This window comes from Eptesicus fuscus, chromosome 6, assembly GCF_027574615.1.
Source record: "Eptesicus fuscus isolate TK198812 chromosome 6, DD_ASM_mEF_20220401, whole genome shotgun sequence".
Taxonomy (NCBI): Eukaryota; Metazoa; Chordata; class Mammalia; order Chiroptera; family Vespertilionidae; genus Eptesicus; species Eptesicus fuscus.
In genome coordinates this window covers 27,382,775-27,398,610 of record NC_072478.1, presented here as the reverse complement: position 1 = coordinate 27,398,610, position 15,836 = coordinate 27,382,775, and the positions used below count along the sequence as shown (strand labels likewise).

The 15,836-nt window shown below is 47.1% G+C and overlaps 1 protein-coding gene across 1 annotated transcript in view; it reads left to right on the top strand.

Moving 5' to 3' along the window:
* Window positions 1-9,716, top strand: part of UHRF1 (ubiquitin like with PHD and ring finger domains 1) — a 39,355-nt gene extending 29,639 nt beyond the window's left edge. The window contains exons 13-18 of the mRNA XM_054717489.1: window positions 119-281; window positions 359-496; window positions 1,946-2,108; window positions 2,184-2,326; window positions 5,088-5,186; window positions 9,370-9,716. Coding sequence (XP_054573464.1) covers window positions 119-281; window positions 359-496; window positions 1,946-2,108; window positions 2,184-2,326; window positions 5,088-5,186; window positions 9,370-9,516 — 853 coding nt within the window. The 3' untranslated portion in view covers window positions 9,517-9,716. The remainder of the gene's footprint in view (window positions 1-118; window positions 282-358; window positions 497-1,945; window positions 2,109-2,183; window positions 2,327-5,087; window positions 5,187-9,369) is intronic.
* The last annotated feature ends 6,120 nt before the right edge of the window (window positions 9,717-15,836 follow it).

The window sequence follows — 15,836 nt, the reverse complement described above, 5'->3', positions numbered from 1 at the left end:
CTGCAAGCACCCTTTTTCCAAAGAAGGTCACATTCATAGGTTCCATGGGTTAGGATGCCCTTTCTTTTTGGGGGATACCGTCCATACTATAGCATGTGACCCCCCACTCCCTCTGCAGGGCACTGGCTCTCAACTGTAGTGCCCCCATCAACGAACGCAAAGGGGCCGAGGCCAAGGACTGGCGCTCAGGGAAGCCGGTCCGGGTAGTGCGCAACGTCAAGGGCCGCAAGCACAGCAAATATGCCCCCACTGAGGGCAACCGGTACGACGGCATCTACAAGGTGAGCGGTCCTCCCTGCCCCCACCGGCGCCACCTCCAGTCCCAGATGACACTGATGTGGGCTCTCACTTCCCACAGGTTGTGAGGTACTGGCCTGAGAAGGGGAAATCCGGCTTCCTGGTATGGCGATATCTTCTGCGGAGGGACGACGATGAACCTGGCCCCTGGACGAAGAAAGGGAAGAACCGGATCAAGCAGCTGGGACTGACCATGCAGGTGCGTGCAGGCCGTGCTCACCTGGCCCCCAGTCCTGCTTTGAGCATCATCTTCCTGGTCAGTCACTTGGGATCATGGCAGGAGAACTGGGCTGTGAGTGCTCAGCTAGCCAGAGCCTGCCTTCTTGGCCTGGAAGCTCTCGGGGTTTCTCTTTCATCCTAAATGATGTCTAGGAGCCGAGCTGGCCACACCTTGCTGCAGCCAGGGGAGATTGGGGATGGGCAGATTGTGTTCATAGTTTTAGAGTTGAGATCCAGACTTGTCTTACCTGTGTTAGTAGATGGGTTTATCTGAAAACAACAACAACAACACACACACACACACACACACACACACACAAAACAACAAAACAAAACAAAACCCAACAGAACTGGTGGAATGTAGAGAAGTCAGTTCTAAAGATAAGGAGGATTGGTCCCTCCCGGCCATCGCTTGCCTCTTTACAGAAATGGAATCTTCTATTTTCCAAGAATTCACCCTGTGCTGGAATAGGGCTTTTGGCACTATAATTATGGTGTTTTCTGTTTATTATTGTGAGGTGCTCTAACAGCTGATAACTGTTTTGGGACTATTTAAGGAGCCTTACTTGTCACTGAGAAATCTGATAGCGCCTACCCTCTGGGGAGCGTCACAAGAGTTGTCTTTTGAACATAACGTGTGTACGTGGGTAATTTCAGAAGCTGAGGAACTGGGGAGAAAAATAGCTGTGGGACGGGAACATCAGCTTCTGATGGGAGTAGGGTTTTTATTTATGATTTCAGTTTCCATTGCAACTTAGTGTTTCTTTTAAAAAAGGTTGGAAGTTTCCTGATGAAATATTTCCGAATCAGACGTGACTCTAGGTGCCTTAGATCTAGGGTTATAACAAAGTAATGCTTGTGCGGACCTGGAGCCCAAGGGCCATCGAAATGAGGTTGGATGTCAGTAAGGTCGCCTGGGGCAGTTTTTAGCAAAAAAGTTTTCTCAGGGTGCAACCACAGCAGAGCTGGAAATATATTTACCACCCGACCTCTTTGGGAAAGTTTGCCTACCCCTTAAAGGAAATAATAAAGGTAATAAAATTATCATGTTGGCTGGATCTGATCCTAAGCATTTTACCTGCACGGTCTCATTTAATGCGTCACTCTCACCCTGCCAGGGCAGGTTAGCCCTGCATTCTTTGTAAGTGCGGTGATGAGATTGCTGCTCCAGGCTCCTGAGTTGAGGGGAGGCCTCAGATCTGAGGCTGTAAAAGTAGATGGAGTTTAGGCTTTTAAGGCTGGTAAGGGGCCAGGGGAGGGAGTGACTTTGAGGTGAGGGGAGATGGGAGATGGCAGGAAGTGTGGAGCCAGTGTGGCAGTTGTCAAAGTGGGGGCAGTCGCCGGTCCCCAACCCCATAGGGAGTCTGGATCACCCAGGAGTCCCACCGCTCCAGCCTGTTCTCCAGCCGGTGCCTTTGCCCTTTCGCAGTATCCAGAAGGCTACCTTGAGGCCCTGGCCAAGAAGGAGAAGGAGAAGGAGAAAGAGAACAGAAAGAGGCCGACTGAAGAGGAAGAGGAGAAAGAGGAAGAGGAGGAAGAGGAGGAAGATTTCACGTCCCCCAGGAAGGGCAAACGGAGGAGTAAGTCAGAAGGTAGGTCTCTCTCCATGGGCAGCCTGCCCATGTGCTCTTGGGCTTTCCCGCCCTTACCACTCTGCTCTGTCTCAGGTACCTGCTCCCCAAGAGTTACACCCAAGAAAACCAAGGTGGAGCCTTACAGCCTCACAGCCCAGCAGAAAAGCCTCATCAAGCAGGACCAGAGCAACACTAAGTTGTGGACCGAGATCCTCAAGTCACTCAAGGATGGGCCGGTGAGCACCCATATGGCCTGAGCGGCCTTCCTGAACCCTTAGCTTGCACCCCTACCCCCTTTCCCCACCATTTTTTTTTAAAATATATATTTTATTGATTTTTTACAGAGAGGAAGAGAGAGGGATAGAGAGTTAGAAACATCGATGAGAGAGAAACATCGATCAGCTGCCTCTTGCACACTCCCTACTGGGGATGTGCCCGCAACCAAGGTACATGCCCTTGACCGGAATCGAACCTGGGACCCTTCAGTCCACAGGCCGACGCTCTATCCACTGAGCCAAACCGGTTTCGGCATTTTTTTTTTTATTATAACAAAATAGAGATAACATAAAGTGCATATCTTAACCATTTTTCAGTGTACAGCTCAGTGGCATTAAAAGATATTCACATCATCATGCATTCACCCCATCATTCATCTCCAGAAATTTCTCATCTTCCCAAACTGAAACTCAGTCCCCATTATACACTAACTGCCCATGACCTCCCCTAGCCCGTGGCATCCACCATCTACCGCCTGTCTGAATGACTCCTCCAGGGACCTCCTGAAAGTGGAATCACAGTATTTGTTCTTTTGTGCCTGGCTTATTTCACTAAGCATAATGTCCTCAGGTTCATCCACTTTGTAGCAGGTGTCAGAATGGCCTTTTTGAGGCTGAATCATACTCCATGGTCTGGAAAAACTACATTCTCTTTATCTGTCGTTTGTCAGTGGACAGTTGGGTTGTTTCCATTTTTTGGCCAGCGTGAATCATGCTGCTATGTACATGGGTGTGCAGCCATCTCTGGGAGTCCTGGCTTCCAATTCTCTTGGATATATATATAGTTGTTCCTCAATTTACCATGGGGCTTTGTCCCAATAAATATATCGTAAATCACATGCATTTGATGCATCTAACCTACTGAATATCACAGTTTAGCTCAGCCCACTGTGAATGTGCTCAGGCACGTACATTAACCTCCACTTGGGCAACAGCCTCTCTCTGCCACTGCTCAGCACCACAGGTCAGTATCAGACTGCGTATCACTAGCCCAGGACAGGATCAAAATTCAAAATTGAAATATGGTTTTTACTAAATGGGTATCACTTACACACTATTGCAAAGTTGAAAAATTGTAAGTTGAACCATCGTAAGTTGGGGCTGTCTGTACCCAGAAGTGGGATTGCTGGGTCATATGGCAGTTCTAGTTTTAAAATTTTTTGAGGAAACTCCATACTGTTTTCCACAGTGGTTATACCAGTCTGCATTTTTACCAACGATGCACAAGGGTTCCCTTTTCTCTAAATTCTCACCAACCCTTGTTTTTGTTGATATATTGATGATAAACATTCTCACAGGTGTGAAATGATTAATTTGCATTTCTGGTGATTAGTGATATTGAGTATTTTTTCCCACATGTCTATTGGCCTTCTGTAGTCCTCTTTAGAGAAATGTCTACTTAGGTTCTCTGTCCATTTTTAAACCAGATTGTTTGTCTTTTGGTGTTAAATTGTCTGAGTTCTTTATATATATGTCTTGGATATTAATCCCTTATCATGTTTCATTAGTGAATATCTTCTCACATTCAGTAGGTGATCTTTTTGTTTTGATGATAGTTTCCTTTGTTATGCAAAAACCTTTTTAAAATGTATTTTTATTAACTTCAGAAAGGAAGGGAGAGGGAGAGAGAGAGATAGAAACATCAATGATGAGAGGGAGCCCTAATCGGTTTGGCTCAGTGGATAGAGCCTGCGAACTGAAGGGTCCTAGGTTCGATTCTGGTCAAGGGCATGTACCTTCGTTGCAGGCACATCCCCAGTGCGGGGTGTGCAGGAGGCAGCTGATTCATGTTTCTCTCTCATCGATATTTCTAACTCTCTATCCCTCTCTCTTCCTCTCTGTAAAACATCAATAAAATATATTTAAAAAAAAATGATGAGAGGGAATCACTTATCAGCTGCGTCCCGCACGCCCCCCAGGCATATGCCCTGACCAGAAATTGAACCTGTGACCTCTTGGTTCCTGGGTTGACGTTCAACCACTGAGCCACACCGGGCTGGGCTAAAACCTTTTTTAGTTTAATGTAGTCTCATCCTCAGGGTCCTCAGTTTAATTCTGTTTGCGGTTTCTTTTGCTATGGAAGGGAACGTATAACCTGATCCTGGGGTTCAGATGTGGTATTTTAGGGGCCATGATTTAGCGGGGCACACGTCCTTCAGGTCACCTTCTCTACAGTGTTCTCTGACCACCTGCACTTTGGATTGGCCCCTCCAGGCTCCCTGTTATCTTTCCTAGCACTTTTGTGACTTTTCTGTCTTTCCCTGTTTTATCTTTGCCCCCTCCCCACCCCCAACAGGGCTCCAAGCTCCATGAAGGCATAGGGTTCTTCTGTTTAATCCCCTGCTGGGCCCCATGCCCAGGCAGCACATCGAAGACACTCAGCCTTATTACAGAGTGAGCTAGATTCATGCCCTCAGATTAAGGCTGCTCTTGATCCCAACCCTGGGTGTCCTGCTTGGCACTATGGAGGCTGTGACCCTGGCAGGCTATGCCCATCTCCAGGTCCTGGGCAGGGCCTGCACCTGTTGGGCCTCTGCTTTCTCATCCTAATGGGGATCACAGCCACTCCTGTCTCCTGGGGTAGGGTTAGGAGGAGGATTAAATTAGGGAACCAGGGCCAGGCTCTAGTAGGGAGCCCTGTTTTCTGAGGATTCCATCAACATGGTGGTTCATTTCGGTGTAAGGTTCTGCTGGTCTCATGCATCGTCTTTTCTGGTTTCAGAAATTCCTGAATAAAGTAGAAGAAACATTCCAGTGTATTTGCTGCCAGGAACTGGTATTCCGCCCGATCACCACCGGGTGCCAACACAACGTGTGCAAGGTGAGAGGTGTGGGCATGGGAGCTGGGCTGCCACACACCCAGCACATAGAATGGGCTTGTTGGCTTGGCTTCTGCACACTCTTGGCTCCCTTTGCAGGGCCTCACTGTCTGTTTTCCAATAGCCTTGGTTATAGTTGTCTTCCGGCCTTCATCAAGGGATCCCATCGCCCCACTTTCCCACTTCCCACCCTCCTGTGCTCCCCTGGTGCTGTGGAATCAAATGCCAAATCCTTGCCCCAGTCACTGAGCCCACCTGGGCCGCCTGGCACTCCAGTGTTACCTCTTCTCATGATTCTCTCTGCTGTGTGTTGGCTGGTTCTCTCCTCCCTGTGGAACACTCTCCCCAGGCCTCTCATGTACCTGGGGTCCAGGGTGGGAGAGCATAGTCGGCAGTCCTGGCCTGAGGTCTTGTCATAATAAATGTCTGTAAAGCAGGCGGTAGAGTCCAGCTGGTGTGCTCAGTGGTTGAGCGTTGACCCATGTATCAAGAGGTCCCCGGTTCAATTCCTGGTCAGGGCGCATGGCTGGGTTTCAGGCTCAATCCCAGTGGGGGTTGTGGAGGAGGCAGCTGATCCATGTTGAGGCATTGGTGTTTCTATCTCTCCCTTCCTCTCTCTCTCAAATCAGTAAAAACATATTTTTAAAAAGAGCAGGCTGTAGAGGCATGAGGTGCTTGTCTCCTAGAGAAGCCAGGAGGAAGGCTTCCTGGAGGAGGGGGCCTTAGCTCCTTAGCTTGTTACCTGTTACCTGAAGAGGGCCTCCGGGAAGCATTCCAGACAGGCAGGATGGCATGTGCAGAAGTTTGGACAGGCAGGCGTGCCTGAACAGCTGGAGCCTGGAGGGGATGTAGGGCTGGGAGGAGGGTCAGTTTCAGGAGAGAAACAGTATGATTGAAGAGAGATGGGGAGCTGAGATCTTATTAGACCAGGGTCTCCCCTCCCCCTTGCACTGTGGACATTGGGGCCAGAACATTCTCGGGGGGCGGGAGGGGGGCATTTTGGACACTGGGCTGGGGGGAGATTGAACAACTTCCCTGACCCCCATCCTCTTGCTTCTCCAGTCATGACAACCAGATATCCCCAGACATGGCCCAGTGTCCCCTGGGGGCAGAGTTGTCCAGGTGGGAAGCACTGGCCTGTGGAACTGGTTTTTTAGCCAAAGTCTGTCAATAGGAACTTATGGGCAGTATAGGCAGATGGTGTTAGAAGTGACTGTCCCCACCCCCTGGTCACCCTTGGTCTCTGAGCTCCTGGCTCTTTGGTTCTCCGATCTGGCCCCCTTCCTTGCCTTGAGGCTGTCACAGTCCCTCGGCTGTCACCCTCGGGGAGGGGCTCAGAGAACATGAAGCAGCGTGGTCGTTGGGCCGGCAGAGCCAGGCCTCCACTTTTCTGCTCTTGGGCTCTGCCACCGTGTCTCATGGGCTGATGGTGTTCCTTCACCTCTGTGACTTGGAGAAGCGGCTTGGGATTGGGGATGAGATAAAGGCTTTGGAGCCAGCAGCCAGGGTCTGCCCCTCCACCCAGCTCTGCCCCTCCAATCCTTGGAAAGCCACCCAACTCTCCAAGCCTTAGTTGCCCCTCAGTGAAAAGGGGTGTAGCAGTGCCTTTCTGGCCTGCTTCTAGCTGTAGGTGACACATGCTAAAGTGCTTTAGGCAAGCAGGCAGAGCGGGCCATGTGATGCAGGGGGAGCTTACAAAACGTCAGTCCTGGATAGCACTGCAGAAATGGACTGCATTGATGGGGTTTCAGGGACCAAGCGTCTCAAGGGTCAGTCATATGTGTCATTAAAGTGCCAAGGCTGCCCTGGCCATTGTGGCTCGGTTGAGTGTCGTCCCATGCACCAACCAAAAGGTCACCAGTTCGATTCCTGGTCAGGGCACATGCCTGGATTGTGGGCTGGATCCTTAATGGGATTGTGGAGGAGGCAGCAGATTGATGTTTCTCTCTCACATTAATGTTTCTCTCCCTCTCCTTTCCTCTCTCTCCAAAAACAACAAAGTGCCGAGGCTATGAAGAAAGAGGGTACCGACATTTATGTGTCAGCCCCAGCTGTCCATGCAACTGTAGTTACATCTCCCAGAACAGTGGTCGGCAAACTCATTAGTCAACAGAGCGGCAAACCGCGGCTCGCGAGCTGCATGTGGCTCATGAGCTGCAGTTTGCCAACCAATGTCCCAGAACATCAGCATGTGAGGGTTATGGGAAAATGATCCTCCACCTTGATGTCCCAGCACCTGTTTTTTATTTTATTAAATCATTGTATTATAGTAAAATACACATAACATAAAATTTACCATCCTAACCATTTTTAAAAAATCCTCACCCGAGGATATTTTCCCATTGATTTTAGAGAGAGTGGAAGGAAAGGAAAAGACAGAGAGAAATATCGATGCATGAAGAAACACATTGATTGGTTGCCTCCTACATGCACCCTAACCAGGGCCTGGGCTGGGGAGGAGCCTGCAACCAAGGTAATGCCCTTGACCGGAATCGAACCCGGGATCCTTCAGTCCACAGGCTAACGCTCTATCCAATGAGCCAAACCAGCTAGGGCATCCTAACCATTTTAAGTGTGTAGTCCAGTAGTATTAAGTACATTCATATTGTTGTGGAACCATCTCCACCATGAGCCATGCATATATGCATACAAGGTCTTTGGTTGATTACCTCCCCTCCCACTCACCCACCCTCCCCCGCCTTCCCTCTGAGTTCCTGCACTCTGTTCCATGTCTCTGGATCCACTCCATTCATCAGTTTATTTATTTTTTATTAGATTCTATATATGAGTGCGATCATATGATACTTGTCTTTCTCTGACTGGCTTATTTCACTTAGCATGATACTCTCCAGGTCCCTCCTGGCTGTCTCAAAGGGTAAGAGATTCTTCTTTTTTACTGCTGCATAGTATGCCATGGTGTAAATGTACCACAGCTTTTTTATCCACTCATCTACTGACCACCATCTACTTTCTCTCTCTGTGGATCTGACTCTTCTAGGGACCTCCTATGACTGAACCTCCTGCAATGTTTGTCCTTTTGTGTCTGCCTTCTCTCACTGAGCATAATGTCCTCAAGACTTATCTACACTGTAGTGAGTGTCAGAATTTCCTTTTTAAGGCCAAATACTAGTCCTTTGTCTGGATGGATCACACTCTCTGTATCATTCATCTGTTGATGGACACTTGAGTTGTTCCCACCTTTTGGGGGCAGTGATCCAGAACCTGGTTTTTGAACATAGTCCCAAATCTTAGTTGTTTTGAGCAGAAAGAATTACCTTTTGTCCCCAGAATCAAGGCTATAAACTTTTTATTGAAAAAGGAATTTAGGAATTGAAAGAATGTCAAACAAAAGCCTCAGCATGCATTCGTGGTGGAACGTGCCATGGCGTCAGCAGGCTTTCCATCGTGTTCACATTTACCCAGTTGCCTGATGTCATCCTTCATGTGTGCACACCTATGCAGGTGTCTGCATACATGTGTGCATTGTCTCTGCCCAGGTGGGTGGTGTCTTCCCTGTTTCTCTGATTGGGAAGTTGGCTCTCCAGGGCCTGTCCGAGTCATAACTCTGTCTCCACCTGGCTTAGTTTGAGCCCAGAAGTTTGACTCAGTGCCAGAATTCCTTCCTTTCTTCCTTTATTCTCATTGATGCATATTTATCACCTATGTGTTTTGACCTATGCTTGGTGCTGGGAAAGTCAATAAGATACAGCTCCATATCACAGGGAGCATCTGGCCTGTTAGAGACAAACGTTAGTAAATAACACGATGCCAGAAGGCAAAAAAGGTGCTGTTTTAAGACAGCCTGGGGAGATGATAGGACTGGCTCTGGTGGGGCTGCTTACGATGATGCTCAAGGGCTGTCAGGGAAGGGTCCTCTGAGGAGGTGACTTGAGCCAAGGCATGAGTGACGGGAGAGCCAGAGGACAGACCTGCTAGGTTGTGTAATCTGTAAGTGCCAAGGCCTGGGGGCCAGGATAAATTTAAGAGACTTTGAGGGGTCCTTGGGAGGTCAGGCTGGCAATGGGCAGTGAGTGGTAGAAAGTGAGACTGAGGACTAGGAGGGGCCCTCTGGACCCCATGAGAAGTCAGTAATTGCTCTCAACTCTGTCAGGGGGGACAGTGGGTGGCCAGGAGTGGCTCCGCTGACATGGACAGAAGGTCTCACCTTCCTGCTCTCTCTTATAGAATTGCCTGGATAGATCCTTCAGAGCCCAGGTGTTCAGCTGCCCCGCCTGCCGCTGTGAACTGGGCCGAAACTACTCCATGAAGGTGAACCAGCCGCTGCAGGCAATCCTCACCCAGCTCTTCCCCGGTTATGGCAATGGACGGTGATCCACAAGCACTTCTTGCCGGGCGTTTTTAAAAAACGCACCAGAGGCGTCCTCGGCCCCTCTTGTTTTTAGTGGGCTTAACTTAAGTATGTAGTTTTTCCTCTACTTCCTAAAAAGCCTTGTCTTCCTGGTTTTGTTTTTTTAATCTATAAATTTATAGGAATTTGTATTATGGCTCAAAGAAAGAAAGAAGGAAAGTTAGACTGCTCAGTGTTTTATCTTGGTTTTTTTAAAAAGTATAAAGCCTGCAGTGTATGAGCAAAAACACACATGTTTTTTCTGAAGATGAAATTAGAAATTACTTGGCCTGAAGGCCGCTATGTTGCCAACATCGAGTTCTCAGAGGCTCCTGCAGGAAGGCATCGACTGCCTAGAACAATCTTTTCCAGGTGTGTGGGCTTGGCCCCAAAGCTGAAAGCGAGCACACCTCCTGACAGCATTTCATCGCCAGAACTCAGCAGGGTGGTACTTGGTGGTGGCCCTGGGTGTGGCATGGCCCAGGAGTCATTCATCAGGACCTGTTGAAAGGGAAAAAGGAAAAGATCCCATTCAGCCCAGTTTAAACTCTGGCCTCAAAGCCATCTGCCACCAGCCGGCTTCCGTGGTTAAGACCCACAAGCAGAGACCTGTGTCCCTTGAACAGAGTTGAGGCCACACAGAAGCTACCTCCGCTGGACTGTCCTGTATGTGGAGCTGGGTGTGCAGCCAAACGCTGTCCAATCTGGAACGCCGCAGAAGTAGATGCACTAAGCCATGTTCAAGTGCCTTTGGTTCTTTCTTTCTAAACACGGGGCTCTTTTTTTAGCACTGAATTATTGAAAATGCCAACCAGATTCTCAGATTGCCAACCAGTTCTTTCCAAATCTGGGTGAGTGTTTGGGGATAGGTTGAGTTTTGTTCTTCCTTTACATTGAATTTTCAACTCACCAATTGAGAATTATAAGAGGGAATTTGTTTTTAAAATAAATACTTTTTCTAAATGAATTTTTTTGTAGTTACTGTATATGTGCCAAGAAATCTATAACTTAGGGATTTATTTTTTATTTTTTTATTTTTTGGAATTATTTGTTAATTTTTCTACAAACTTGACCAAAGTTTGCAGCTCATACCTCAACAGAACAGGGATATTTTAAATCACATAACTACAGAAAAACTGGAACAATATTGTTGGAAGTTTTTTCTCTCTCTTTATTAGGCTGTTAATGTATTAGGAAGAAATGACAAAATCCTGTGTAGGCATTTTCTAAAAAGTTCAATATTCTTTGTCCAGATTTTAGATTTTCAGAATAAATGTCTTTTACAGATGCATTTTGGTTGTCTTCTCCTGTTTGCAAATTGCTTTGTAGCCCACCGGGTACTTCTGTTCCTATTATTTTATTTTCACAAAAACCCCAGGAGACAGACTAGGCAGGGTAGCATCGTCCTCACTTGGCCGATGAGAAAACAGAGCCCCAAAGTGATGGGCAGTGGTTCTAACTCCTGCTCAGGAGGGGTTTGGCTTTGACCTTTAAGGGGTCAGCAAACTACAGCTTGGAATGGGGGTGGTTACTTATTCTCACAAATGTGCTTCTGTCTCCATTTACATTTGAGGAACCTAGGCTTCAGTGGTCTCTGGGAGTCTGCAGGCCTGGGGAAATTTGGGTATACCGGGTGTGTGGGGACTGATGACCTGAAATGCTAATTCCAACAGAATTCAGGACAAGGATGAGGGAAGGTACTAGTGCTGAATTCTGAAGAGGCTTTTATTTACATTGACCTATTACCCGGTGCCTTTTATTGACAGCTAGGTAATGACATGGGCAGATTTAATAAGAGAGTACTGCCTCTTTGGTCCTTAAAAATGTGTCATGAGTGCCCTTGAAAACATACTAAGTGCAAGAAGACAGTCACAGTGGTCGTATATGATTTCACATGAAATCTCTAATATAGGAATCCATAGAGACAGATTAGTGTGTCCCTGGGTGGGCCTGACACGGGACAGAACACACTGAGGTGGGTTCATTGTCAAGACTGGAATTTTGGGGTGATTCTCTCATTTTCAAAGTTAACACATACAACAAAAAGTATATTTGTGGAACCACTATGCAGAAATAATCGCAATATTGGGTATATTTCTTTCCTGGTAGATTTATAAAAATATAAAAAATGGCTTTATTGAAATATAGTTCATGCTGCCATAAAGTTCACCTATTTGAAGTGTACAGTTCATTGGTTTTTTAGCATGTTCACGACCTTGTGTGACCATCACCATTTTCTAGTTCCAGAAGGTTTCCATCACCCCAAAAGCAACCTCACATAATCCTCCAGCCCCACAACCACAAATCCACTCTCTGGATTTGTCTGTTCTGAACACTTCATATGAATGGAATCATGAAATACTTTTGTGGTCTCGTGTTTCCAAGGTTCATCCATATAGCGAGGGTCAGTGCTTCATTTCTTTTCGTGGCTCATATTCCACTGTGTGGGTGGGCCACATATTTCAATCCGGTTGACTTTTTAATGTAAAATTTCCTTTTCCTTCATCCCGGATTACAAAATTCATACACAATCCCTTTAGAACAACTTGGAAACTTGACTACATGAAGAAAAAGTCAAAGTACATAATCCTGCCACCTAGCAGATTACAATTTTCAAGCTTTGTACATGTATGTGTATTAGTATTGTAATATTTAACCTCAGAACAACCCTCTGATACAGTTTTTTTTTTTTTTTTTTTTTTATATTTTTATTGATTTTTTACAGAGAGGAAGGGAGAGGGATAGAGAGCCAGAAACATCGATGAGAGAGAAACATCGACCAGCTGCCTCCTACACCCCCCCCACCGGGGATGTGCCCGCAACCAATGTACATGCCCTTGACCGGAATCGAACCCGGGACCCTTCAGTCCGCAGACCGACGCTCCATCCACCGAGCCAAACCGGTTTCGGCTCTGATACAGTTTTGACGTGGCTGCTTTTAGGGCATGTACCTTGGTTGCGGGCACATCCCCAGTAGGGGGTGTGCAGGAGGCAGCTGATCGATGTTTCTCTCTCATCGGTGTTTCTAACTCTCTATCCCTCTCTCTTCCTCTCTGTAAAAAATCAATAAAATATATTAAAAAAATAAAATATAAAGGGCACCACGTGACAATGGGTCAGCGCTCACTTCTTAAAAAAAAAAAAAAGAGAGGAAGGGAAAGGGAGAGATAGAAACATCAATGATGAATCATTTATCAGCTGCCTCCTGCACGCCCCCTACTGGGAATGGAGCCCGCAACCCGGGCATGTGCCCTTGACCGGAATTGAACTCTACAGTCAGCAGACAGTGCTCTATCCACTGAGCCAAACCAGCTAGGGTCCCAGTTTTCTATTGATTTCAGTTCATTTATCAAGTATCCACTTTGTCTAACACCTTAGTAAACAAGCATGTGTGCCATGGTCTGGTGTTTGCATATTTGCATATTTGTATCTGTGCTCATAAATGTGAAACATGCCACGTGTCTAGTGACATATGCTTGAAGGTTTGGAATGCTAGAATTCCTCCCCCAAATCTTTGTTTTTTAAACATAGGAGGACGTATCTCTCCATGCACCTCTGTTTTTTATGCGTCAGACACCTGGAAGCGGGAGTGGAGCCTGTAAAGTTGGAGACATTTCTCGGCTCCACCCCTTATCCATTGGGGAAGGTGCAGACCAGGTTTGTAAAAAAACCATCAGGCTTCAAGCTCTTTGAAGGCCAGTACCAGTGCACCTCCTGGCCTTCGTTAGGGGAGAGATCCCCAATGGAGGTTTGCACCTGTCTACAAAGATGTGAAAAAAAAAAACCCCAGGGCAATTAGGTGTTTTCCCCAAACTAATTTGTCCATTTGAAATTCTGGGAGTGTGTCCTTCCTACTTTGTATATGACACTTAAAAAAAATGAGCCCTGTCTGGTGTGTCTCAGGCATCCTGTGCACCAAAAGGTTGCTGGTTCGATTCCTGGTCAGGGCACATGCCCAGGTTGTGTGGGCTTGATCCCGGTAGGGGGCATGCTAAAGGGAGCCAGCCAATGGATGTTTCGCTCACATTGATGTTTCTCCCTCTCTTTAAAAAATCAATAAAAAAATATTTAAAAAATGATAGTGATTATACTTTTCACTAACGTTTTATCATGAAAACTTTTAGACAGAAAAGTTGAAAGAATTGTAGTGAATCTTCAAATATACCTACTGTCTAGATTCTACAGTTGTTAATGTTAAATTTTTAACATAATAGATGGCATTAATAAAATGTCTCCCTAAGCAAAAGAAGAAAGTTGACAACCTATTTAGGTACCCCAATTAAGAAATTGAAATTTCAGAGTCTGAAATCCAAACACCTGTAAATTCACTGTCTTATAAACTTGGAAGTAGGAAAAAAGGCTGGTGTGTGTGTGTGTAAAATTCCTTCATTATTGGACTTGTGACACTGTTACCATTATCAAACTCCATTTTTGTCTTTCCCACTGGTTAGGGAGTTCCTTGGGGGCAGTTATTTTTTCCTATTTTTTAAGTTAAATTTTAACGACATGAACATATATGAATATGATCCCAGGAGGATTAAAAACACTCCAGACAGCAGGGTAGTGGTTGCCAGAGGGAGGGAGGTGGGGGGAAGAAAAGGGACCTAATATGAGGTGACAGGAGGAGATTTGACTTTGGGTGGTGAGCACATGGTCCTATATACAGATTTTGTAAATTAGTAATCCACACATGGAACCTATATGTTCATGTTGAGTAATGTCACCCCAATAAAACAAAATAATTAAAAACAACACCAACTATCCCCCCCTCCCCGCCCACATACACACCTTTTTAACCCAACATGGACCTCTCTTTCCAAAGATTGAGTTCTTTTAGTTTGGGATGGCCTTTTTCTGCGTGTTGACATAGGTATGTGCTGGTAGAAGCCTGACATCGGTTTCTGTGCGTTTGTTTTCATATGTTGGATATAGAATCCTGGATCCCTCTGCAGCGGCTCTGCAACATCTGCAGGGGATCATTCCAAGACAGTACATGTAGATCTATCTCTTTTCATTGCTATACAATTAATATTCCACAGTACACTCTACCACAAGTTACTTAGCCCACAGGGATGGATATTTAGAACAAAACATGGTAAACAATTGCATAATTATTTTCTCTGGGTACATGATCTCCAGGAATATAGTGTAGGTGCTTACAAGAAAACGTCCGATGGTCCGGTTTATACAGCTCCCTGTGAAATAAGGTTGTGCTCACACCCCTTTCTGGTATGCAATTAATAATGATGTCAATAGCAAACCTTAATTGTTCACCATGCAAAACCACGTTTTCAAATCTTTTCCGTGCGTCCTCCCACTTAATTCTGGCAACATTCGGAGGAGAGGGCCCAGACAGTGGTGTGTGTGTGTGTGTGACCATCATATCCATTTCACTGGGGGAAAATAGGCCCAGCGAAGAGGTGAGGCCCAGCAAAGAGGCCACCCTTGGTGAGGCGTGAACCCCAGTTGAGCTTTGCACCTAGGTCAGGTAACACCAAACTCCTCCCTTCTCCTAAGTTTTAGGGGGGAGGGAGGGGAGGCATTTAATTTTATCCGGAAGGCCTTGCCTCCTTTACAAAGGTTGATTGTGATGGAAATGAACTTGGTTATGTTTTGGGGGAACGGAGAAGACGTTTGCTGCTTGACTTCTATTTCTACAGTTATCAGTTGCCCAACTTTGCAAAATGGAATGCGTTGGGGCTATACTTCCTAACTCGGGACTTTTTGAATTGGGGAACTCTGCGCCCAAATTACGGCTACAGCTACGGGTCTCGAACCCTATCGCCACGCCTCCCAGACCCGGTGCTGATGTTGTGCAGGGTCTCACGTACTCAGCTGCTGCCTGATAACTAAGGCGGGGCCAGAACCGTGATTGGCATCCGCTTCAGCCAGCCCGCGCCTCAGGCTGACCCCGCAAGCCAATACCCGCTTGTTCCCCTCGATCCCCGAGGCGTCCTTGTCAATCCGAGGCCTAGACGCCGTCTAGTTGGTTGCGACTGCCTTTGCTGGCGTATGCCGCCTCCAATGAAAATGAAGCCGGTCAGCGGGCACGTGGGTAGGCTTCGGCGTGTCCCCGCCTGCCGGCCAATAGGGAGGCGAACCCGAGGCCAACGCCCGCCCAGTCGAGGCTCGCCGGAGGCGGCTGGTGCTGTGTTGATCGGCCCGGCGGAGGGGAGGGGCGGAGCTGTCAGCAGCAGCCAATGGGAGCGCGGGCGTGGGCTCGGGGGCCAATAGAATCCGGGGCGGGGCTGGCGCGCGTCCTCATAAGCCCCGCCCGGAGCGCTCGCGGAGGGCTCGGCCGCCA